The 23,419-nt window shown below is 45.2% G+C and overlaps 1 protein-coding gene across 1 annotated transcript in view; it reads right to left on the bottom strand.

The window, feature by feature from the left end:
* DOCK5 (dedicator of cytokinesis 5) overlaps positions 1 to 23,419 on the bottom strand; it is a 132,253-nt gene that overhangs the window by 9,346 nt on the left and 99,488 nt on the right. Inside the window, exons 36-50 of the mRNA XM_084615232.1 lie at positions 21,892 to 21,932; positions 21,688 to 21,778; positions 19,662 to 19,781; positions 18,606 to 18,695; positions 17,671 to 17,775; positions 15,462 to 15,603; positions 13,161 to 13,242; positions 12,015 to 12,099; positions 10,896 to 10,982; positions 9,541 to 9,717; positions 6,690 to 6,773; positions 5,589 to 5,726; positions 5,307 to 5,473; positions 3,999 to 4,176; positions 894 to 1,032 (exon numbers count right to left, since the gene is read on the bottom strand). Coding sequence (XP_084471358.1) covers positions 894 to 1,032; positions 3,999 to 4,176; positions 5,307 to 5,473; positions 5,589 to 5,726; positions 6,690 to 6,773; positions 9,541 to 9,717; positions 10,896 to 10,982; positions 12,015 to 12,099; positions 13,161 to 13,242; positions 15,462 to 15,603; positions 17,671 to 17,775; positions 18,606 to 18,695; positions 19,662 to 19,781; positions 21,688 to 21,778; positions 21,892 to 21,932 — 1,726 coding nt within the window. The remainder of the gene's footprint in view (positions 1 to 893; positions 1,033 to 3,998; positions 4,177 to 5,306; positions 5,474 to 5,588; positions 5,727 to 6,689; positions 6,774 to 9,540; positions 9,718 to 10,895; positions 10,983 to 12,014; positions 12,100 to 13,160; positions 13,243 to 15,461; positions 15,604 to 17,670; positions 17,776 to 18,605; positions 18,696 to 19,661; positions 19,782 to 21,687; positions 21,779 to 21,891; positions 21,933 to 23,419) is intronic.

The following is a 23,419-nucleotide window of genomic DNA, read 5'->3' as shown; positions in this document are numbered from 1 at the left end:
GCCTAGTAGGTTAAAAATAACTATTCATGGAAGAAGTTTAATTTCAATTTATTGGGCTGCATACAATTAAGAAGGGTTATTTCAGCCCCTTTGGTAACACAGAGAGAAAGTCCATAAGGCAAATGGTAAAAGTCAGGGTTTCTTTCAATACAGTTTTTCCTACCAGATTTTCTTCCCTGGTCTGAAGCTGTCATTAGCTCTCGGGCTCTCTCTACTAAAACATGGTATGCAGGCAGTTCTCGACTTGACGACGTTCGACTTACGACGCTTCTGAATTGACACCCTGATTTGACTTAACAAAAATTGGTTTCAACTTTTACGACGCTTGGTCTTGCAGTGGAGTGGATGTTCGAGTGCTGATGTTTCGACTTACAAGATGCAATTTTCAGGAACCAATTGTGTCGTAAGTCTGAGGACTGCCTGTATTCCAGGGGGTTCTCAAACTTCATTGCACTGTGACCGGCTTCTGACAACAAAAATTACTACCTGATCCCAGAATGCGGGGGACTGAAGCCTGAGCCCACTCGAGCCCTGCTGCCCTGGGCGGGGGAGCCAATTTCAAAGCCTGGTGTGGCCAAAACTGAAGCCCAAGGCTTCTGCTCCAGGCAGGAGGCCTGTAACCTGAGCTCCGCCACCCAGGTCTGAAGCCCTCGGGCTTTGGCTTTGACTCCGGGTAGTGGGACTTGGGCTTTGGCCCAGGGCAGTGGGGCTCAGGATTTGGCTTTGGCCCTGGCCCTAGCAAGTCTAATGCCAGCCCTGGTGACCCCATTAAAATGGGGTCGTGACTCACTTTGGGGTCCTGACCCACAGTTTGAGAACCGCTGGTATATTCTATTACCACAGACACTGCCCAGAAGGAAGTGGAAAGCAAACTACAGTGCAATAGGACTTACTGTGGGTTCTTGGGGTTTTCGGAGTGATGGGGGGCGGGCTGAGTGGGGTTGACTGCTGGAGTGAGGAAGCCTGATGCAGTGTCAGTCTGCCGTCTCCTAACTGAAGACTCTTTGGTCTCTGTGCTTTTTCTGATGTGCTCTGAGGGAAAACACAGAGTAAACAAAACCGTTTGAAGTCGGCAAGGTGGCTGCGCATGCAGGGAATAACCAGACCTGTCAGGAAGGGATCAGCATGTACCAGAAGAGCCATGTACAAGACAGAAAGGTGCATTTAGGTGAAACATAAGAGTGCAAACACAGAACTGGCGAAGCAATGTCAAAAGGCGAGTGCTGTAACTCCTATGACATATGATGCTAGCACTGCTGGTCAAATTTTCAGTGGGGACCTTACTAACTGGATAGCACTGCTCACAAAGATTTCATTGTATCAGGTAAGGAAGGAAGAGGCTTCTGATATCAGGGAAGGAATTCAGGGTGGAAAACAGTTGCACTTGGCCTAGCCATTCTATGGACACTTTTGCAAGGAGCAGCTCCTGAGAGAAGGCAAAGAAAAATGGTTCAGGTAATCAGTACCAGGACCAGAAGAGACCGTGTGGGTCATTCAGTCCAAGAGGCTGCATTTTGCAGAACCAATCCCTCTCTTATTCCAACTAAGGAAGGACGGGTCTTGCTCATGGAGTCCCACTGGTTTGGAACTTGGGAGAACGAGATGCAATTCTTAACCATGCCACAAACTTCTGGTGTGGCCTTGGTCAAGTCGCTTGACCTCGCTGGCTGAGATTTTTAAAGGCGCCTAAGAAAGTTAGACACCCAGATTGGGAGTTGGGTGCCTAATTCCCTTAGGCTTCTTTGAAAATCTTTGCCTCAGTTGCCCAGTCTGTGAAATGGAGCTAATGATACTGGCATTACCTCACAGTGATGCCATGAGGGAATATTCAATAATGGTCTTTTGGCGCTCAAATACTACAGAGATGGGGGCTGCAGGAATATCTAGATCAGAGGTGGGCAAACTACAGCCCGCGGGACTGTACTGTCCTGCCCGGCCCCTGAGCTCCCTGCCCCGCTGTCTCCCCTCCCCTGCAGCCATGCCGCTGCCGTGCCGGCAGCGCTCTGGGCAGCGGGATGCACACTCCTCCAGGGCACAGCAGCGGCATGTCTAGCTCTGGCCAGGCGGCGCGGCTGCCAGACATGCTGCTCTGAGCAGCATGGTAAGGGGGCCGGGGATTGGATAAGGGGTAGGGGGTCCCTGGGAGTAGTCAGGGGACAGGGGGCAGTTGGATGGGGCAGAGGTTTGGGGAGCGGGGGGGGATCAGGGGGGATTTAGATAGGGGGTGGGGTGGTCAGGGGACAAGGAGCAGGGGGCGGGGGGGTTGGATGGGTGGGGGGTTCTGAGGGGGACAGTCAGGGGACAAGGAGCAGGGGGCGGGGGGGGTTGGATGGGTGGGGAGTTCTGAGGGGGGCAGTCAGGGGGCGGGAAGTGGGAGAGGTCAGATGGGGGCGGGGCCAGGCTGTTCGGGGACATGTGCACAGCCTTCCCTACCTGGCCCCCCATACAGTTGCGCACCCTGATGTGGCCCTCGGGCCAAAAAGTTTGCTCACCCCTGATCTAGATAGACAGACTAACATCTTATTTAACCTGCTCTTGACTTTCTGCGGGGATGGTGCCTTCAACAGCTCCATTTAGAGAGTCTGTCCCTGCCCAATTCCTCTTCTATTAAACATTGCCCCCCTTCAATAGCTAAACATAGCTGAAATTTGACACAGATGTTGAAAATCCAGCCTATGCAATATTTTGGTCCATTTCTAGATGACACTTCATTACGATCAGGAGAAGTTGGCAGGGTTTACATATATTACAGAACACAACGTGTTCTTTGTGGAGATCTATTGCATTAGCTACCTTTCACCGCTGAATGCTGGTGTGTTTTTCACTGTGCAGAAGAGACAGGACTTGGGCATAACGAATATAAGAGAGAACTATTGAGGCTGCTGCACACAGGCCAAGCCTCAGATTAATTTATACAGCCAGTGCTGCCCAGAGTCACACCAGAGTCTCCCTAAATCCTCAACTGGACTAGTCAGTCATGGAATAGACTCCTGACTTCCCTGCAAACACTTCTCCAAATCAACATCTGCGTATTTTGCAATGTAGTAAGAAAAATACAACTCAAAAGCCTCATGTGTTTCACTGAGCCAATCATATGGGGAATTTACCCTCAGAGGTACAGATTCTACTAAGAATTCGTCTCTGCTTTTCTTAGCTCCCTATCGTGTGGTGGGGCATTAACCAACAGCCAAGTTGCCTGCCAGACTTTTCTCCCTGATCTTCTACATGCTTAAGTGCTCCGCTGAATCGGGATCAAAAGCAAAGAGCAGCTGACAGCTCAACCCAGGGATGAAGCCCTAGATTCTACTCCCATTGAAATCAACAGTAGCACTTAAATGGCATTGGATCAGGCTCAAATTCAACACATCTTCAACCCCAGAGCTGCATGCAGACCAGTTTTGCGGTCCCTCCCTCAGGGCATGAGCCAGCCAGGCTTCTAATTCCCATTGAAATCAATGGGAGTGAGGCACCCAAATACCTTTTACAATGAGGCACTAAATGACTTGTCCAAGCTCACCGATCTGTGGCAGAGCAGCCTCTCTTTCAAGCTCTAGTGTCCTAACCACTGGATCGTCCCTTCTCAATTCCTAAATCGCAGGCCAAATCCTCAGCGGCTGTACATTTGACTCCAATGGAGCCATGCTGATTTATACCTGCTGAGGATCTGGCCCTCCAGCTGGATTTTTTGAGTGGCTAGATAGCAGCTGTCTGTTTGAAACTGTCCTGGGCATCTGTGAGAGACGAGGGTGATGAGCACTCCCCTAGTGGAACTTTCAGCACCTGGGACTTCAAGTTTCTACTTCAAATCAAACTGCACTGTGGCTCCTGAAACAAGGTTTCCAAACAACAGGCAAGTAATTATTTAGCTGACCAGGGCTTTTGGTATTCGAACCCCTCCCAGTATTGAATGAAGATCCCAATGACAAACAAGGCTGAAGGAGAAGCAAGAACTATGAAACCCCCACTGTGGATTTTATTATTACTACTATTATTGTTACCGTTTTGGAAGTCAGTTCAGCTTCTGGCTCCTTCTCCACAATAACCTGAGACTTGCTAATACTCCGGTCCTTCCGCTTGAATTTGTTAATCCGGTTATCGGCGTCTTCCTTGACAGGCAGCTCTTCAGCCTTGGAAGCCGTCGACAGCCTTCTCTCCAAGAGAGGCTCGAGAATGGATCTGCAGCCCATACCGAAGGACAGACACAAAGCCAGAAGCATTAGCCCTCCAGTGAGAAGACCCTCACTTTTTAGTATGCACGAGAGTAATTGTGCAAAAGTGAGTGAGGAGCACAAGACTTTCAAAGGGACTTCTTGTGGCACCTTAGAGACTAACCAATTTATTTGAGCATAAGCTTTCGTGAGCTACATGCATCTGATGAAGTGAGCTGTAGCTCATGAAAGCTTATGCTCAAATAAATTGGTTAGTCTCTAAGGTGCCACAAGTCCTCCTGTTCTTTTTGCGAATACAGACTAACACGGCTGCTGCTCTGAAACCTGTCAAAGGGACTTGTGCGCTTAAGTTACGTGGGCACTTTTGAAATTGCACTGTGTTATGCATTGAAGGAAGTGTTGTCCAATGAACCGAGCACTGGCCTGAGAGTCAGGAAAACCTGCGGGTCTCTTCCCAGCTTTGCCACTGATCTGCTCTGTGACCGTGGGCAAGGCATTTAGGCCCTGTGGTGTAACAACTGCAAATGCGTACGTGGAACAGTAATGTCAGGAAAGGATTGCAATTCCCTTCTGTACCATTTCCCAGCTGGAAACACAGCAGCTGAGGTAGCACTAACTGACCATCCAGTTCTCTGCAGGCCACAATTTGGGAACCACTGGACTACAGACCTCATAGGATGTTTTAATCTCCATCTTCCAGGGTTCAGTGATTCTCTTAGGAGAACAGAAATGCTGTGGTTTCACTGTACTATATTACCCACATCATTTGGCAGACTAGCAGATAGGGTATCAGACTGGGACTCAGGAGACCTGGGTTCAATTCCCAGCTCTGCCACTGGCCTCCTGGGTGATCTTGGATAAGTCTCCCCCGCCTCTCTGTGCCTCAGTTTCCCCATCTGTAAAGTGGGGATAATGACATTGACCCCCATTCTAAACCCCTTTGAGATCTACTGACAAAAAGTGCTCTGTAAGAACTAAGTACTATTATTTGCGGGTTAGATGAAACCTATTTTAAAAGCAAAAGAAAGTTATAAAGCTGCATCCCTTGAGAAGGTGATATTAAAATAACCTCCACGAGCAAAAGTGATTCCCACTCCCCATAAATGTCTGACATTTTTGAAAAGGGCAGTCACTAACCCATCAGATCCTGGCCTGGAGGAGGTGCTGTCAGATGAGGTGGAGGACGTAGATACCACAGAGGAAGTCACAGAGGTGACAGACAGCCGTCTCAGCGTGGAAGACATGATGTAAGGCAATACCACGGAGCCTGACCTGCTCTGCTTCCTCTCCGTCAGGGAGGAAGGCTGCAGACGATATTAAACAAAAGCTGTGAGGAGCTGGGACATGCTACTCACAAGGAGAGGGTAATTCCGGGCTGTTTCTTTGAGACACTGCACTAAACAAACAAGTCATGTTTACCAGAGTTATCACACCGTAGAGCTTCTCTACTTTCTTCTTCAGCTCTTTGAAGCAGGTTGTCAGCCTGTCATGCAGGGGCTTCAGCTGCTCAGTCAGTTTCTGACCATGAATCCTAATCCCTTCAGCCAGCAAAGGCATCTAAAAAAAGGAGCAAAATACTATGAGCTAATGCTATGAGCAAGAAAGCAAGCAAGGAAGAAAATCAATTCTCATGCTCCAGAGTGAAAGCTGAGTGCTGCAGGGGTCAAGAAGGAGTTCTCTCTCTCTGTCACTTCCAAACCCCCAGTGTTCACACGATGATCCTGTATGTGTGTAGCATGGGGTATGTAAAGTGTGGGGAGAGCACTCAGTCTCCAAAGCAATATAACTGTGAAGTAGCTTTAACCTGGCTCCATTACATGGAAATATACGGGAACAAGTTGACGTCCTACTGCAGTGGAATTTTCATGACAACTTCCTTATCGATTTTAATGGTTACATACAGAGCAGGTCAGGCTGCGTGACTTTTCAACTGTCAGAATTATGAAAAAAAAAAAAAAAGTGGGGTAAAGAAGAGAAATAAAAAATAAAAAGGAAAAGGGGATGAGCAACCGTTTAGGATAATGAGAAAAATCTACCCATCATATTCCAGAATAATAGTCCAAAGCACTGCAGTACCGTTCAGAGGAAAAAGAAATTTAAGAGCATTTTCTAGGTACAATACTTGATAATTTTTCATCTAGTTTTAAAATTCAGCTCTGACCTACCTCAGTCTTTAGATTACATTCGTGTATTTGTATTCTATGTTCTGTTACCTGGACTGGATGCACAGGTGTTTGTAGGCCAAGCAATGTGGTTCTAATCAAAGCTCAACTTCCACTAGGGTCAAGAGGAAGTTAGCCTGTGCCAAAGTGCGACTGAAGTGTTTTGGACCACTAAGTAAAAATACCATAGAACTTTTTAAAATAAGGGACGATTGTACAGACATTGCACTGCGTTCTTTTAACACCTCTCTTCTTTGTGTTGTTTCAAAATTTTGTACAAACATCTCACACACACACACACACACAATGTGACAATTCTCCCTCTCTCTTTCTCTCTCCCCCCGTCCCAATATGGTACCTGTAAGGCAATTAATTGCTTAAGTAGTTCAATTTTATCTTGATCTTCAGGATGTTCTTGGAGATACTTCTCCGTGAAAAAGGCCTGAAAGCAAAGAGGAAAGCAGAAGACATAAAAACATTATGTTTTCTTTACAGTTGGCTTTTAACCTGAAGAACACCAATAGCAAGCGACAAAGATCTGTTTCAGACCAACGAGTTTCAGACAGGGTCCTTACCCCTAGTGAAATACTTTCTTTCGATAAGATTCCCAGGTCTCTTAACGAGTGTGGTCTGATGTTACAGCTGCTAGAACTTTCTTCTTCTTCTTCAATAAATTAAGAGCTAAGATTTTTTCTCTCAAAAACCATGAGAAAAATGCTTTTTTCCCCCCCTCAAGTGTTTTGACATTTTTTCTCCATTGAAATTTGCTAAAGTACAACCACTTGGCTGAATATTTTTGATTTTCAAAATTTCAGTGGGAAAAATAAAAAAGGTCAAGCGTTTCCTCAGCATTTGACCTGCACTACGTATTAATATCCAGAGTAACCTCCCTTCACCCGACCTACCACCCAAAAGGCAGAAGACTCCACAACAATCCGCATCTCAGTAACAAAGTTTCTTTAAACTCCAGCATACAAGCAACAGAGTACTCATGCAATCCTTCAAAACTGTACCCAAACACACAATTTTTAACTCCAACCTCAAAAAGGTTAGTAAGCCACCCTTGTGCCTCTGGTACCTCTGTGCTGAGGAATCCAAGCCCACATGTGGAACTGATTTCCCAGCAGAGCAATTATATGGGGTTTTGTGACGGAAGCAACAGTAGCGATTCCACAGTTAAGCTTTCACTAAGGCCCCTGGTTCAGTAAAACACCTGTAACTCAAGAGAGCACTTAAGTATGTGCTTAGCTTTAACCACACATTGAAGCCAAAGGAATTTAAGCTCATGCCTAAAGGTAAGCATGTTCTTAAGTCATTTCCTGATTTGGATCCTTAAAACAGGACTAAATTCCCACCAATTCACATGGTTTGTGACCGAACGTAGTCTCAAAGTTTCCCACAATCACAGTTCACAGGATAAGCAATTTTAAAGAACATTTTCTAGGTAAAATACTTGTTAGCTTTCCATCCACTTTTAAAACTGCACTCTGTTAACTGGATTTTATGTACAGGTGTTTGTGGGCCAATGGAGTATGGTTCTACAAAGCCTAAACTCCCACTGAGGTCAACAGCTGGGTACCCTGAGAGAGAACTGCAGGGCTGGACCCAAAGTACTTTTCTTGGAAGAGTTTCATTATTCGAGGAAGAAAGCACGCCCATGGTACAATGGAGACTTTTGGCTTCCAGCTACAATGACACAATTAAAGCTCAGGATTCAGGCCGCCCACAAATGCCAGACTCTCTCTCTGCTAATCCTTAGTCGAGGTAGGAAAATATGAACCGGTTGTGAGTATTTCCAGATGTGGTTACAAATACCTGGAGTTTCCTTGTTTTAAATGCTTTCCCATTTTCATAATTCTAAACTTTACATTAACTTTAACTCATAAAATGGGAAAATACTTAGCCAAATTCATCCCTGCTGGAGTGTGCAATCCCTCTGGAATCGGGGGATTGACACCAGGGTTAAATCTGACACAAGTCCCTTCAATGTCTGTGCTTCATTTTGTTTGATCATGACACTTTTTAAAAATCAAACACGTTTCCAGCACCACACACTGAAGCTATGAAAACCACCATGACATTTCATGCCAGAGATGGCATTATTCAGGACTCCGCAATGTGATTAGAGGCTGGGGTAATAACTGTCTTCAGCTCAGTATAATTAACAAGGGAGATACATGCCATGCCAAAAAAAGGCACAAACTGCGAAGGGACAGATTGTGTTTTCATTCTGATTCGACTGCTCTTTGCCGTCACACTATCAAGACAAAATATATATTGACAGCTAGACAGTGATTATAAAAAAAATCCCTGGTCTTCCTGTCAGCATTTTACATTATTAAAACTGAGACACAAGTCAATTTACTTTGATCTCTGTCTACTCTGTTTACCGGGGGGGGGGGGTGCTTTCTGTATCGACAGAAGGGGTTTTTCCACTGATGTAGCTGATCCTCCACCTCTCAAAAAGGAGGTAGCTAAGTTGATGGAAGAATTCTTCAGTCATCCTCGGTGTGTCTATACCAGGGGTTAAATAGACCTAATTACGGCATGAAGATTTCCACAGCCCTGAGCACCATAGCTAAGTCAATATAATTTTTAAGGGCAGACCTACCCCCCACACATTTATCTGGCTTCCATCACCACAGCACCTCACTATCTTTTATGTATTTATCCTCACAACATCCCTGTGATGTAGGGAAGTATTGTTGTTCCCATTATACTGATAGAGAACTGAGGCACAGAGCAACTACGTGATTTGCCCAAGTTTGTGGCACAGCAAGGAACAGAACCCATTTCTCTCCATTCCTAGACTAGCACCCTAACCACTAGACCATCCTTCCTCTGCTTACCTTTGTTCTTTCTATTGTTCTTTGAATCTATACAGATTAGAACAGTGGTGAGCGAAAGAAGGAAAGTAGCATTATCCTCATTTTACAGATGGGCAATTTAGGCATTGAGAGATTAAGGGACAGATTTTTAAAAGCTACTTAGGTGCCCACTGATGGGTGCTAAGATCATAGGTGTTTTTGAAAATCCTGTTAAGCACCTAAATACCTTTAAAAATCTGGCCTTTAGCGACTTGCCCAAAGTCCGTGTAGTAGCTAGGAATTGAACCAAGAGCCAGGTCAGTGCTTCAGCCACAAGACCATCCTTCCACTTGGAAGTCAACACCTTGGACGAGAGATAAGCGCTACATGGAGCCAGCTGACCTTTTCATAGTTGGTGTATCCCCCCATGACTGCAGGGTCCACAATGCCGTTCAGCAGCATGGAGAGCGGGTGCAGAGGCAGGGCACGATCCCAGGCATGCTGTTGGACGCTGTTGCTGATTTTCTCATTGGTTAGCTCCATGGTTTCGATGGCATTCTTCAAAGGGCTGATCTCCTCCTGAATGGTAATGAAGAGAAGACTGAGAAATCCCGCACTGACCCTCTCTGGAAACTCCCGCCATCCTGCCCGTGAATTTTCGCACACCATAGCACAGGGCTAGGCCTCAAACCAAGAGCAGGGGAAAAGCAGGGCAGACAAGAGGATTCCGAGCGGCTTCCTGATCCCATTCTGCTGTTAGAATGGTCGATTGGTACAAGTACCACCTCCCTTCCAGTCCTGCAGGAGTGGGAGATTGGACAGCGGCTTTCCTCCCTATGTGCATCCTGCTGCCAGTGGGAAAACAGAGATCAGTCATTCAGTGGGTCATTTCCTTCTGATCTGATGCTACTGCCAGTTGGGGTGACGAGGCTCAAGCTGCATGTGTCTCCCACTCAGGCCCTACATTACCATTGCTGCAGTGGGGGATTAGGTAGCAGCTCTCCCCACCCTGTGGGATCTGCTGCCAGGGTACGTTGGGGAGAGGGGAAGATCAGGATAACCTGTGTGTTCTCAAGTCAGCCCAGAACCACCGGGCCCCCAAAAGAGAAAGAGCCCCAACAATTGCTTCTGTCTAATACTGTCCCCTGCCCTATGTAGCTTTCAACCTGCCAGAGGGGGGATAATGTACAATAAAGACACAAGTGATGGACACATTAAAAAACAGCCTGGAACTTGACACACAGAGGATTCATTCTTTCTACTTGTACAGGGGCCCCATTCACCATATCTTTAAGAAAGACCGTTTCTCATGCCAATAACCTGCAGAAATCTGGGACTGGACCGAAATTCAGCAAAGCACTTAAGTGTGTGGTTAACTTAAAGCACTTATTTAAATCCCCATGATTTCCATGGGACTAAAGCACACAAAACATGTTTTTGGTGAACTGGGCCTTTCCCTACCACCATGCACGGTGGGTTTGAAATAGAGGTGCATTTGGCCATCGCACCGTACAATTATCCTGGGACTTATTTTGCGTGCGGTGGGGTTCCCTGCTGCACCGGTCAAATAGCCAGGTGCATTATAGAAGATAGAGGGGGTTGCCTTCCTCTGAAACATGAGGTATTGGCCATTGCTGGAGTCAGCACATCAGACACGATGGGCCAAAGGTCCGATCCAGCCTGTCAAAAGTCCAACGTTGACCAGATATTGACATATAAAGTCCCTTTACCGGAATGCACCTCTTCCAAGGACTCACCGTCGTAATCTGTTTGGCTTCAAACCACTTGAGGATGCCTGGGAACGTGTAGGCGGTTGTGTAGGTCGTTCTTTCAATCCACATGGTCTGGTCAGGGAATTCAAGAGACAAAGTCATAAGGAAATCATTGCAATTCAACTCCCACATGTTTTAGGGCTCAAGGCCAGGCTTCCAGCACCTCTAGACCAGACTGCTGCAACTCACTGGGCTGATTTAATGACTTCCGTGTGATCATGACAGGTCAACAACAGGGGTAGAACCCAGGCCTTTCAGCAGCAAAGCACAGCTTCCTACCATTAAAGCTAACGGAGTAAGTCCATTAGCTCGTAGCAATAATAGGTTGTTACCCTCTACGTGGACCAGCCCCTAGAGGGGGATACAACACATTGAGACAGTGCGTTACATCGCGCATCACCACTCCATAGCAGCAACGGCTCTTCTGGGAAGCAACAAAAACAGATGCTAACACGCTACACTCAGGCTCCATAAACTCTACATCTGCATCCGATGAAGTGAGCTGTAGCTTACAAAAGCTTATGCTCCAATAAATTTGTTAGTCTCTAAGGTGCCACAAGTACTCCTTTCCTTTTTGCAGATACAAACTAACGTGGCTGCTACTCTGAAATAAACTCTACTGAAATTCCCACCTCCATTGCTGGATTAAATTCAAAGTGTTGTGGTCTTTACTGAGGCTTTATTATGGGTTTGGGCTTGATTCCCTCATACATCATCACACCCACCACAAACCCCAGTCACACATTTGCACTCCATAGGGATGCTGCTTAAGAGACCCATCTTGGACTACTGGGTAAGAGAATTCCAAGTGGCAGGACCCCAGCTCCAGACCTCCATTCCAGAGCAGATCAGCTCTGTGTTCAGATCATGGTATCAGGCCCAGCTCTTGATTTTCCCCACATTTAAATAATCAAATCCCGTTGCTACAGCTGGGGAGATGAGGAACACGTTCTAGATCTGTTGATTTTCATATCACTGTTTGGTGCTTCGGTAGGTACCAAGGTGTCAGGGCCCTCTGAAAGGAAGAGAAAGGCAATGCACAAAGAGCAGTTCCCCCATTGCTTAGAGAATCGAGGCGTTTTGAACAGAAAGTGAAGGACTCACCGCAAATTCATTCTCCGGATCTTTTTCTCCTTTCCTAAACGGCCGGGAATATGTGAACTGCTGCACCTCATTGGCTCTGTAGTAGCTAAGGAAGGACACAATAAATGGGGGGGCGGGTTCTCCTCCTCCTCTTGTTCTTTTCCAAAAATAGCTAGGCTTAAACATGGTTGTGGCCCAGCCATGGTCTACAATTTATTCTCCCCTGTGCACATTGCAAAAAGCCATGTTCTACCTATACTTTAGCCCTGGGGAAGATGAGGATCAAGTTGTGAGTACCCTCTACTCTGCCCTGCAATGCCATTACTGGTCTAGGAAATCAGGGAGCAGCTCTCCCCACCAGGTGGGTCCTGCTGCCAAGGTGCGGGTGGAAGATCAGGATGTCCTGTGCCTACCAGATTTAAAAACACAGCTCTTCCATGTTTGTGAACACAACCTTCTGGCCTGTGTGGGCAGCACAACTCCGCACCTACCCCCCCCGCCCATGTTATATCACAACTATATAATAATCAAGGAGCTTTCGAATTCCCACTCAGCCTGCAGGATGAATGCCACGAACTACTACTGGATTCCTGTAGGAGACCAAGTCCCTCCCTTGCTACAATTCTGCCAATAACCAGCTGTGTAACCTTGGGCAAGTCACTTGACCTCCCTGCCTCAGTTTCCCCTTCCATCCTCTCTCTTCCTCTTGTTTATTTACAATACAAACTTTTTAGGACAGGGACCGTCTCTCACTGTACAGCATGAGGCACCCAATTTCAACTGAAACCGCTAGGGGCTATGGAAATACAACAAACAAAATAATAGGGCAGCTAAGCCTTGAAGGCTCCGGACCTGTACACAACCGTGTTTGAACATGGTTAGTTTAGAACCAGTGGCGAGTGAATTCAAACAGGGGGATCGCGCTGGCTGAGCTCGGGGAAACGCAATGAACTCCATTAAAAACTCAACATTCATCTCCTCCCCAGACACCTGTGCTTTGAAATGGAAATATTCTGGCATCAGAATCACTGGCCAGTGGCAAATGTGGAGTTTTTAAGTTTCCCAGGTTTAGGAAAGCCACAGCTCAGGCGGGCTAAATTGTGGTTGGTGCCCTTGATAACCCCCTCGGCGTTCCTAAGAGAGAACAAGTAAAGGAAAGGAAGTTACTTTAAGATCTGCTCCGGAACAGGCTTGTCTTTATAGTTGGGGGGCAGGTTCATCACAGGCTTCACTATAAAGCACTGCACATCTGCGGGGTTCCTGTTAAGGATGGAAAACGCCAGGATCTCGGATGGGAGAATAAAAGGAAGGAAGGGAACATCCTTCTCATTTTCTTCAGTGTCGGATTTCTGAACAATCCCCGTGTCCCCTGCACTGTTGTCATGACGTTTAAAGTATGCACATTATTCCTTCACAAGACCTCGTGTAACAGTGCGTGCATGCATGTCACCCTCTAAGAACTGGCTCATAAAGAGCCGAAGGGATCTGCTGCTACTATTGCCAGCTAATGCAGTTTCCCTTGAGTGTTACAGACACGTGCTTTGCAGACGCAGAGCATGTCTGCATTTTGGAGCCCACTTCAAAGCTCTCAGCCAGAAAACAGACTTTGATAAAGCTACCTAACAAACGTAGGCTGTTTGTTTGTAAATCAGCGAAGAGGTGTCTCTAACCCCAGCTCTTGCACTGGTGAGCTATGATGGAGATTAAATAAAGAATAATACCGTGGTCTACAATAGTGGCCTAAAACACAAACACTTTTTATTAGTGTTACTGCTATCTCTGGGGCCATTGTTCTGTTCTACTGAAGACGCCCCAAAAGTAAAACCCCGAATGAAAAGGAGGGCCACACAATCTGGCCCAGTCACCTAATATTGCTGTTGATCAGCTGCTTCGCTGCTCCCCAGAATTGGCTGCATTTCAATGGTGGTTGATGTAATTCCCCATATATTCCTTATGTCACTGAGGTGTTGCAAGGTTTAAGGAACGTCTGCAACATACGTTCAGTTCCTTTCATGAAACAACCGTAAAAGGGCAAGATGTTATTTTATTACACAGAGAGAGCGAGTGAGGATACAGCTTCTGTTAAAAATTTCAAAGGGCCTGAAAGAAACAGGATTTCAAACATAATAAAAAAAGCTTGACATTGAACTACTCACAGAATCATCAACCTGTCTGTGGTAACAGTGTACTTGGAGCAATAGTACTGCCTGTCCTTTCAAATGGATTCAATAAGAAGCAGAAATGGACCTGTAACAGATCCAAACAATGCAGCTGCTACTTCTTATAATGGACCAAGCCAAAGCCCTGCATCCAAACATCCCCGAACCTTGGGAAGAGTTCACATCTGCATCCACGTTGTGCAGCTCAGGCCTACCCCTGGCCAAAACGTTAGTGCAAACATGAACAGATACAAAGGAAGCAGCTGAAACAGCAGAAATGAAGGAGGCAATTTTGATACCAAGTTTGGTCTTGAATGAATTTTTCTAAGTGGATAGCTGGCCGGGTTGATATGTGCAGGGGAAGCTGCCTGAGCTGTGTCTTTGCTGTTGAGAACTTCACACATTTTTAAGGACAGAAGGAAGTATCAGTCTGACTTCCTGTCTGACAAAGGCCAGAATATTTCACTAAGCTATCTCTGCACTGAGCCCAATAATTTGTGTTTGACTGAAGCACAGCTTCCAGACAGGCATCTGAGTCTTGAAGACACCAAGAGAATCCACCACTTCCTTTGGGCATTTGTTAATCACCCTTACTGTTAGTAAAGAGAAGTCTTGAGCCTGACTCTCCACTCTGTAGCACCAGTTTTATGCCGCTGCTGTTGACTGAGTTACTCCAGTATATAGGTGGAGAATCAGAAATCAATCTCCAGGGCTATGAACCTGGCACCTTTCATCAAAGCACTTATAATTATTACAAAAATTAAAAGTAAATTTTAAAAAGTATCAGTTTCTGGTTGGAAATAATCAGATTCCTCACGACTGACAATAAACTGCACTGTCCAGAAGAGATGAGATATGGCACTTCTTTGTACCCCACTTTCACCCGTTGTACGCCAGAATGGATCAGACCCATTATCCATCTAGCCCAGTGTCTTGTCTCCAACAGTGGCCAGCGCCACTTGCTAGGAAGGTGCAAGAAACCCCACAGTGGGTAGCTGGGGGATAATCTGACCCCCATAGAAATGTCATCCTAACTTCTAACAAACTGGTTTAAACTCTGAAGCATGAGGTTTTATATCCCTATTCATTTTTTAGCATTGTAATTATTGTATTTCCATGTCATCCATATAGAAGTCGGATCCCTCTTTGAATTTTGTTAAGTCTTTGACCTCAAAGACATAATGTGGCAATGAGTTCCGCAGTCTAATCACATGTTGTGCAGAAAAAGTACCAGCATGACAGATTCTGCCACCTCAAGCAGAGGAAGTAGGGCTTGAATATGACAAACCAAACAATAGCTAAAAGATACACTGTTTAGGGGAAGACTTGATCTCCTCTCCTGGAGGTGTAGTGCTGGTCATCTTCTCGGCGTTTGGAAACTGGGTCAGCAATTTCAGGTTGAAGTCTTCCCTCCGTTCATACTCCTTGCCACGGTAGATAAAGATTTTATTCTGCGGGCAGCGGGAGGAAATGAGAATTAGACGCGACTCAGACATCACACACACTTGGGGCGCGATCTGGGTGGTTAAAATTTTGTGCCAAGCAGTGTTTTAGTTATGAATTCATTGATTAATAGATTAGATGATTATAGTAGTCATCAAATCTGACCATCTAGTCTGAATATAGGCCAGAGAACCCCATCCACTAATCCCTCCATCACACATGGTCTAGTGAATAAAGTACTCCCCAAAAGCTCAGGTGACCATGGTTCAATTCCGAGCTCAGTCACAGTCTTCCAGCGTAACCTCAGCCAAGTAACTTAATTTTACTCTGTGCCCCAGTTTTCCATTAGCAAAATGAGGATAATACTTAGCTGACAGGATAAAATCCATTAATGCTTCTGGGGCATTCCTACTACAGTCAGGAGTGCCATATAGGTACCCAGACATATACACTGTGGGAATGAAGGCTGCAGTGGAATTGGGCTGAGCCTTGAAGTCCACAATGAATTCATAAGTGTAAACCTTTAATAGCAGTGACATTTTGCAACCATGTATGTTGCTGGTATCTCCACAAAAGGGTCACTGCGTTTGTTCCAATGATTTCACACACAGAATATTAGCACATGTTGTTAACCATCATGTACATGTCCTAGTGGTGGTGGCGGTGGGGGGGGACCAAAAAGCACGTGTAAAAAATTGGGACAGGGGCTTGGGGGTAATAGGTGCCTATATAAGACAAAGCCCCGAATATTGGGACTGTCCCTATAAAATCGGGACATCTGTTCACCCTACCTCGTGGATAACAGACCAGTGAGGGAAAAGAGAAAACCAGCCTTGTGTTGCTAAGCCAGCACAAACTATTTGTTAAACATCCAGGCAGGTCAACAGTTTGTGCTGGGAAGATGGATGGTATTGGGACTGTTTTGTGGTCAGTTTTGGTGTTTGTCAAATGTGTTGGATTCATAGATATTTAAAGGCCAGAAGGAACCACTAGGATTCTAGTTTGACTTGCTGCATAGCATAGGCGTGTGTGTGTGAACTAGTAGATCACAACTTTGGGGGGAGGAATAGCTCAGTGGTTTGAGCATTGGCCTGCTAAACCCAGGGTTGTGAGTTCAATCCTTGAGGGGGCCATTTAGGGATGTGGGGCAAAAATTGGGGATTGGCTAAATGACAGCAGGGGGTTGGACTAGATGACCCCCTGAGGTCCCTTCCAACCCTGATATTCTGTGATTCTGTGAACCCCAAGAGAGGAAGTCATGAGGAATTGACAATTTTATTACAATCGAAAGCAAAGAAAATCTCAGTCCCCTGCTCTCCGCACATCCTTCCCCTTCGAGGTCAGGTATGCGCCGTCAACCTCTCAAAAACAAAAACACACACACACACACACACACACACAAACACACACCTCTAAACGATACAGGCATATCACTGTTAGCATTAATACAACTGTTACCCTTACTTTTATAATAAATGTAAAGGGGCTGTGAATGTGTTTGACTTCAAATACGGGTCACCAAACTGAACAGGTTGAGGAACATTGGTACAGTGTGGATCCAGCACTAACGCAACCCTAAACAGGAAGCATCTTTGCATTCCAGTGCATCCGGGATTGACAGATCTCATTAACTTTCTAGAGTGAAGTGACCCATATCCTTGAATTAAACCAATTCAGTCTGGAGGCACCTGGGTGTCAATTATTTACAAGAAAAAAACCCCACTCTTACAATGAAGATCACTAGGATAAGCAGTTAAGAGACTGTGGAGAGCACATAAACGTATGAAAGATTCCCTCTAAGTCCATGTAAGATCACTTGGATCACCCAGCAGGCTACGGGCAACTAACTGTCCTGAATTCTCATTTATACTAAAGTAAAAGGGCCTGAGTGTAACTGAGAATTCAGGCCATTTCCAGTGAGATTTTCATACCACTTAAGTGATTTAGACCGTCAATTGCCATTCAGATTCATAGGCATTTGGCATCAAAATCCTCTAGAAACCTCTGAAATCTCACCTCTAGAGTTTCCTGTAGAACCTATCACTGTAATGTCTGAGCACTCGCAGGATTCTTACCCGGAGAAATGAGGGGAAACCCATCCCATAATACCCAACAGCAAAATATTCCGGCTGAGGTCTCATTGCCTTCATAATATTCTCATAAAATGTGGCTCGTTTTTTCTGGGAAAAAAGGAAAAGAAAACCCTTGATGTGTTCATTTCTGAGCTCACAGAGACATTGTCAGGCATATTTACAAGGTTGTTTTCTCACCCTGTGCTGTTAGCAACACATCTATGAAATATTACTTTTATTATTAAATCCAAACGAATTGTAAAAAAACCATCAACTTAATGTTTGCTTATCCTGTGTTAGCACTCTTTTGTATTTTGCTGACATAGGGGCTGGTTTTGGTCATACTCAATGTCACTTCCTGGTTCTCATGCACTAGATTTCTTGACTGCACTGTCTTCAGAGATATCACAAAATAAACATGGCATGAGGCTGCCCAAACGAAATGGTGTCAAACATCCAGGCGTAGGCAGAAGGGGAGCAGGGACACAAAACAGCAAGCAGCTGGTTATATCTTTGCAGGTTAAATAAGACAGTCAGCTTTTTGGGACAGGGACCCAGCTTTTTGTTCTGTGTTGGCACAATGGGGTCCTGTCCATGAGTGCGGCTTGCCAGGTGCTATAGCAATAATAAGTTGGTGAGATATACAGAAATAGTTTAAAGGTAGGAGCAAAATGTATTATACTTGTATGGAAATGTTAATTTATTAGTGTAAAGGAGGGTAAAACACCTGTATAAATTTAAAACTATGATATATTCTGTTCATCTATGTTAATGGCAAAAGAAAGTTTAAAAAACCAGATATGAAAATATTCCTCTTTAATACTAAGCTTTGCAAAGAACCCTTAAACAAATAATAACCTATATTTTGGGCCGGAACGACCCAGCAACGTCCATTTAAACAGGCAGCAGCCAACCCAAGCCAGAAAAAGGGACCTTACCAGAAGATTACTAAGCCCCTCGTAATCAAAGACTTTGTTCTCGTACATGTCAGCCAACTCTTTGCTTAGCTGGATTGCTTTCTCCCACATCTCCAGGAAAGACACAAAACAACAACAGTAAAAAAGAACATTTATTATAAAAGCACTTATTGCCTCCCATAGGTAAATAAGAAATTTAGCTGACTTCAGGTAGTTCTTTCTTAAAGCATCAGACATTCCAGAGGAGCTTCACACTGTACAGACTGTATTTCTTACTATGTTCATGATCATTATATAGCACTTTTCATCTGTAGATCTCGAAGTGATTTACGAAGAAGGGTCAGTATCACTAGCCCTGATGGGGAAACTGAGACATGGAGAGGGGAAGCGACATGCCCAAGGTCAGATCGTGAGACAAAGGAGCCCAGGGCTTCTGACTCATGTCTAACGGCCCACTGGACCATGCTGCCTCAGGTCTGAGTGTTTTAGCTTTTTACCAATGAGGCATTTTTTGGTAAAGATTGCTGGTAGAACATATGGTGGTGGTTTTTTTTTAAAAAAAGCTTTGCTTCTCATAACCACCTTTTAGGCTCAAATCCTTTTCTCAGCACACACCCTGAAGAGCAGCCACCCCCACTGAAACCACTCTTCCAAGGCAGTTACACTCACCATGGGGAAGGAATGGGGGAGCCATCTGTTAAGAATTCAGCTAATGGGAGCTCAGTACAATCAACCAATTTCTTTTCACCATTAAAAATTTTGATACAATTGTTTGTCAAGGGAAAAAGAAAGACAGGAAGAACACTAGTAATTACCCCCCACCCCGATATTCTGCCAGCTCTAGAGTTGAGGGTGCTCAGCATCATGCAGGATGAGACCTTTGACTCACAGGGGACACTGGATTTTCAAAGGAATCTAAGGGAGTTAAGTGCCCAATTCCCACCGAAATTCAACTGAATCCTTTGAAAAAATCCTAGCTTTTTGATTTATACACAAGCCTGTTAGATTATCATCTTTCCCTTTCTTTCCAGATCAATTTGTTTGTAAGAGCCACTCAAGATCTGCAGAGAGACTCACTTTGCCCTTGTCGAAGAAAGAGATGATTTCTTGGTAGAGTTTCTCCTTGAGTTCTTGTTGTGAATAAACATAGTAGCTGTCCCTCTGCAGCAGATGGGGAGCACACGGCTTATCGGACCACTGGGAAAAGGGAAAAAACAGTTGAAAAGAACTGGGACGTGTTGAGCCAAATGTGAGTGGGTTCAACTCCTGTGGATGTGTCTGAACCAAATTCAACAGCAATGCAAGGGGAGGTATAAGTTACACTGCAGGAATAAATGGTCAGAACCCAGGAGTAAGACCTCGTCTACACACAAAAATTGCACTGGTTTAACTTAAATCAGTTCATAAACCAATTTAGTTAAACTCGTGCAAACTCCTTTGTGGACGCTCTTCTATCAGTTTGAAACTGGTTATACAGGTTAAGCACCTATACATTTACTGATGCAAACTGAATGGACATAAGCCAGGTTTAAATAGATGTAAGAGTGTCTGCACACAAAAGTTGCATCGGTTTAACTAAACTGGTATAGAAATCACACCTTTAGTTAAACCAGTGCAAGTGTGTGTGTGTGTGTGCGCACACGCGTGTGTGTACAGATCAGGCCTAAGTGACAAAGTTGTGTAACTGACAAACAATTGACATTCGGATGGGTGTGTGAAATGGACATAATTTCTTACCTACACGCAGCACCGCACCTTGAATTGTAATTTAAGGTATCATTTTAAACGAATCAAAATCCAAATGGCTCTGTGGAAGCTCTTATTTCAGTTCAAGACAGGATTTTTTGGCTCAAGTTCAATGGCAAAAAGGCAAAAAGCCACTCTGAAGCCAAAATAAGAGTAGCCACACTGAATTTTGCATCGGTGTAATTAAACCAGGGCACGTGTGTGTGTAGACTAGGCCTCACTGATACACAAGTGGGAGGAAGGGGGCGTGGCAGGAAGAAAAATTAACAGGTAGGTTTATGAGCAAGCGGTACCCTGGATGCCCAATACACTTCATTTTACCCCTGGACCATCTCCAACAGTCCTGGAAAAAAAATCAGCACTGCTGTAGATAGGTGCAACCTGGCACTTGTCTACGCCAGGGATGAATTCCATACCCACAGAATGCCCAAGTAATGGTAAGTCACACTCATTTTTCACACCAGTGTTCTGATCCTCAACCCCTTAGTCACATGAGCAGTCATACCGAAGCCAATGGGACTACTAAAATAAAAAATACACTACCCATCAGTGGATCTCAGAGCACTTTGGAAAGGAAGGTGTCTATCATGACGGTGATCAATTGTTCTCCATGTCCTCCAACCATCAGGCAAGAAGTAACTGGCTCAGTTTGCAGCAAGGGAGATTCAGGTCAGATATTAGGAGTGGTTTAGACAATAGTTAGTCCTACCTTGAGTGCAGGGGACTGGACTAGATGACCCTTCAAGTCCCACAGTTCTATGAAAACGTTCTAACTCTAAGGATAGTTAAAAGCACTGTAACAGGGTATCCAGGGAGGCTGTGGAATCCCCGCCATTGTAGGTATTTAAGAACAGAATAGACAAACACTTGTCAGGGATGCAGCGGATATACTTGGTCCTGCTCAGTACAGGGGGATGGACAAGATGACCGGGTACAGACGAGAGGTCCAGGTCCCTTCCTGTCCTATGTTTCTATGATCATTATCCCCAGTTTGAAGACGGGGAACAGGCACTCAGAGAAGTACAGTGTCTTGGTAAGATCACACAGCAGTGACAGAGCTAGTAACAGGACACAAATCTCCTGACTCCCAGTCCAGTGCTTTACCCACCAGACCATCCCACCCAAACAAAGATTTGCAGGATTGCATGCCAAATCGGTGCAAGTTACATTACTCTGCTGCTTTCATCCACTACCCAGTTTATACCTGATGTGCAACTTGCAAAACTATTCAGGTCCTTGGCAACCTTTTCAGGTTAAAAATCACACAGATTTATTATTCCGCATTGTTTGGTCTTCTTTGTCAAGCTGAAATTCCACAAACCCTGTAAAAATACTAAAATTGCCTCTAATGAGTCACCTTAAGGAGTTCTGCATGGAGAAGCAGAGTGTATGCTGCCTCTGTGAAGTTCTCACAGTCCCTGTGTAGGTCCCGAAGTTTATACAGATACCTAGATGAATGAGAAGCAAACAGGGATTTGATCTGAAGGCTCCTGAACGGAGGCACCCAAAAGCAGTGAGAATAAAACGTTTCTATATGCAATTCTGGAGGCAGCCAACTTGCCTGATGTATATGTCCTCCCGTTTCTTCTCCTTATAAAAATTCTGCCGAGAAAATAACACACAGTTATCAAGCTGGTGTAAAAACTACTGAATTCACACAGAGTCAGGTAAATTACCTGTTTAGGGCTATCAATCTTAGGTACTTATCTGACCTCCATTACCATGGTACCTGAGCACCTCACAATCTTCAATGTATTTATCCTCACAACCCCCCAGTGAGGTAGGGAAATGCTATTATCCCTAGATGGGGAACTAAGGCACGGAGAGGCTAAGTGACTTGGCCAAGATCACACAGGTAATCTGTGGCAGAGGAGTTGAATGTAAATTTCCCAAGTCCTAGGCTAGTGGCCTAAGCACCGGACCATCCTTCCTCTCTGTAAGACATGTGTGATCTCAGGCAGACTTCTGTAACCCATAAAGAGACTGGCAGCTGAGAGAGGGTCAAGGAGCCAAGCTTAAATTCTAACCCCGATCAATTTGCGAGTGATAAGTGCGAGGTGAAGAGTGGTCTCTGAACTAAGCCACATGCAGGGATGAGTCGTTCTTGCGATAGGCCCCAGCCAAGCCAAGAGCTGGTCTGGTGACTCTCAGAGCACAGATATAAGCCTCACAGGAGAAACAGCAGCTCAATCTTCTCAACGTCGCTTCATGGCTTAGAACTCTCCTCTGACTCATAGTGACAGAGTCCACAGGCGCAGCCAGCTCCAGCCTTGCTCCAAGACCTACTCCTGCCTTGTTCTAGCTCTTCATTCCTGACTCCAGCTCTGACCCTTGGCTCCACTCACTATGCATCACCATCCTCACCTCAGTTTCTGAGGATATGGAATCCAGGGCTTGCTGTATTATGGAAATGAGGGTTAGCCATGAAATCTGTATCTGAGTTGGATGACAAACCCCTCTAAAGTTCGCAGCTGCTTGTCGCCGACAGTTTGCTTTGTGCCCAACTTTAGCTAGAAACAGAGCAATAAAGTGGCATACGAGAACATTTCAATCCCAGCAAATAATGTTAGTAAGAACAGATGATCTGGTTCAAATGAGGTTAAGAGCCCTACATTTGAGCCTGAATCGTTTTTCAGGGGTTCAGAACATTTGGTTATCTTCCCTCAACCAATAATTTTCTATGATCACTGCTGTTTCTGAGTACCCAAACTCCGGTAGAGGTACCCCAAACACCGTTGGAGAGGCTATTCTAATGGTGTTTTTTTTGTCTGATCAGCAGCCAGATCACAACTTCCTCATCTGTAGACTGCTCAGCTGATCACAGCTGCCCCACCTGCAGAACAAACCAACCTAAAACACTGAGCGTCGCTTAGCTTTGGGGTGCCAGCCTCAACATGCACATCTTAGTTTTCACTCAGCGTTGGGGCTGGCTTCCCAAATTAGCGCCATCTTCAATTAGGCTTGCCGTACTCTGCTCAGAGTTGGCTCAGTCAGTCCTCCCAGAACCTCCCCTGAAGTAGGCAGACCAAAGCCAGGTCACTGAAAGCTAAGAGTGGCATTTTCAGATGTGCTCTGATTTGGCCTAGCTC

The sequence above is a fragment of the Lepidochelys olivacea genome (genome assembly GCF_965140295.1).
Source record: "Lepidochelys olivacea isolate rLepOli2 genome assembly, chromosome: 26".
Lineage (NCBI taxonomy): Eukaryota > Metazoa > Chordata > Testudines > Cheloniidae > Lepidochelys > Lepidochelys olivacea.
Note: the sequence above shows the minus strand (reverse complement) of the source record. Positions and strands in the feature narration are given on the sequence as shown.